General features: G+C 46.0%; 1 protein-coding gene across 1 annotated transcript; it reads left to right on the forward strand.

Annotated features, from left to right (window-relative positions):
• Positions 1–411: 411 nt before the first annotated feature.
• LOC104417227 (early nodulin-75) lies at positions 412–1,044 on the forward strand. Its single transcript, XM_010028537.2, has one exon. It carries the CDS (start codon positions 412–414, stop codon positions 1,042–1,044), a length of 633 nt encoding a protein of 210 aa, XP_010026839.2.
• Positions 1,045–2,133: the final 1,089 nt, after the last annotated feature.

Consider the following 2,133-nt stretch of genomic DNA (forward strand, 5'->3'; position numbering starts at 1 on the left):
TTGAGACGCTCCCTTCACTCCAGTCCCACACCATCGGCTCTCTCTCACACATCCTCTTCTCTGAAACTAGTGACACAATGTCTTCCAGGTACTTGCTAGTTTTGCTCCTGGGAGCGGTGCTTTTCGCCGCTGCCGTCCTCTCCGACGGCCACCACCCTTTCGAAAAAGAGCATAAACCACACCACAAACACCACCACAAGCACCACCCTGGTGGTCGCCGTCTCTTGGAGACTGTCGAAGCTGAGGACTCGCACAAGCCATTCCCTAAACAAAAGCCCCCACACCATGGCCACCCTCACGAGCACATTCTAGTCGAGGAGGTTGAAAAGGAAGACTCCCACAAAAAGCCATTTCCCGGCAAGAAACCGCCCCACCACCCCGGCCACTTGCTTGCCGAGGAAGTGGAAGCCGATGACAAGAAGCCATTCCCGAGCACAAACCCCAAAGAAAGGCGACAAGCCACCACCGAAGCACAAGCCGCCCCACGAGGGACACATTCTCGTAGAGGAGGTGGAAGAGGACTCGAAGAAGCCATTCCCTGAGCACAAGCTGCCCAAGAAAGGTGAGGAGCCCAAGAAGGGAAAGGGAGAGAAGCCGCCACCAAAGCACAATCCACCACACGAGGGACACATTCTCGAAGAGGAGGTCGAAGAGGACTCTAAGAAACCATTCCCTGAGCACAAGCCACCCAAGAAAGGTGAGGAGCCCAAGAAGGGAAAAGGAGAGAAGCCGCCACCAAAGCACAAGCCACCACATGAGGGACACATTCTCGTAGAGGAGGTCGAAGAGAACTCTAAGAAACCATTCCCTGAGCACAAGCCGCCGAAGAAAGGCGAGGAGCCAAAAAAGGGAAAGGGAGAGAAGCCGCCCCCAAAGCACAAGCCACCCCACGAGGGACACATTCTCGTAGAGGAGGTGGAAGAGGACTCAAAGAAACCGTTTCCTGAGCACAAGCCGCCCAAGAAAGGTGAGGAGCCGAAGAAGGGAAAGGGAGAGAAGCCGCCCCACCACAAGCCACCGCACAAGCCCCCCACCGAGAACTGAGCGTGCGTTCTTCAATGAACATATATGTCGTGTGCTTATCACACGTTCAATAAGAGCTGTTCCTTAGAGTATCTGGTTCTTCCGCGTGAGCTGGTTGGCTCATTGTGTTACACGTAATATAGGATGTTTGTACTTTGCTCGGGCATTTCCTTTGACTTTCTCTACGTTGATATATGCTGGGTACTTGCTAGCCGTGACTTTCTTCGTTAAACTCTTGTTAGTGTCCTCTAATGCAATCTAACCTTGCCATGCTTGGGCATACTCCTAAATCCACAGGCAACATAGATGCGGGACTGAAATATGATTAACAGTTAACGAAAGATGTAAATACAAAGTTTATTTGCACTACACATTTGAGAAAGTCATTCGGCAAGTGTTTATCGAAATGCTTAGATAGGACTTGCTTATTTAGAAAAGACACGGCAGATCTTCATCTAAGAAGGTGTACGAATTACACTTCAATTCTAAAGCTTGGTTTGATTATCAAAGATCTAAAAATTCTGATCAACTACTTTGGATTCACTTTTGTGAGTACTATAAAGAATGAATAAAATTTTCAACGTACTGATAGCGGTACATACATGAGATGATAACAATGGATGTATTAGAAACATTAATATTTTCTATTTGGATAACTACTTAAGACTATGTTAACAGAACCATATTTTTCTAAGACAATTTCTACTTACCCACGACTAAAAGCTACACTGCACATCCCAACAGATTGATCCGATTTTACTTTTCATAGATCTGCTTGAATTGACGTATGACAATTTGGCCGAACTGCTTGGGGAGAGATTTACCAAATGGCCCACTAATTCCTTCATTTAGCATTAATCCTAGTCAAAATATGATTTTTCTGTGTACCTAGTTATGAAGTTAAAATGTGCCATAGTTTATTTTGAAAGTTCTAACAAAGGTGGTCTATCTTTTACATTTGGACTAGAATTAGTTTCGCTTTTTTTGTCGATGACCATTTGCATATCGTCACTTTTATTCATACCGATTTGCTACTTCCACACAAAGCTTCTAAGACCAAATTACCCTCCTTACAAATACCCAAGCCCGCAAGCTCTCTCACGAAGCCTA

The sequence above is a fragment of the Eucalyptus grandis genome, chromosome 3 (genome assembly GCF_016545825.1).
Source record: "Eucalyptus grandis isolate ANBG69807.140 chromosome 3, ASM1654582v1, whole genome shotgun sequence".
Lineage (NCBI taxonomy): Eukaryota > Viridiplantae > Streptophyta > Magnoliopsida > Myrtales > Myrtaceae > Eucalyptus > Eucalyptus grandis.

Excerpts from the sequence above, each read along its gene's own strand:
- LOC104417227 (XM_010028537.2), top strand. The coding sequence starts at position 412 with ATGACAAGAAGCCATTCCCGAGCACAAACCCCAAAGAAAGGCGACAAG.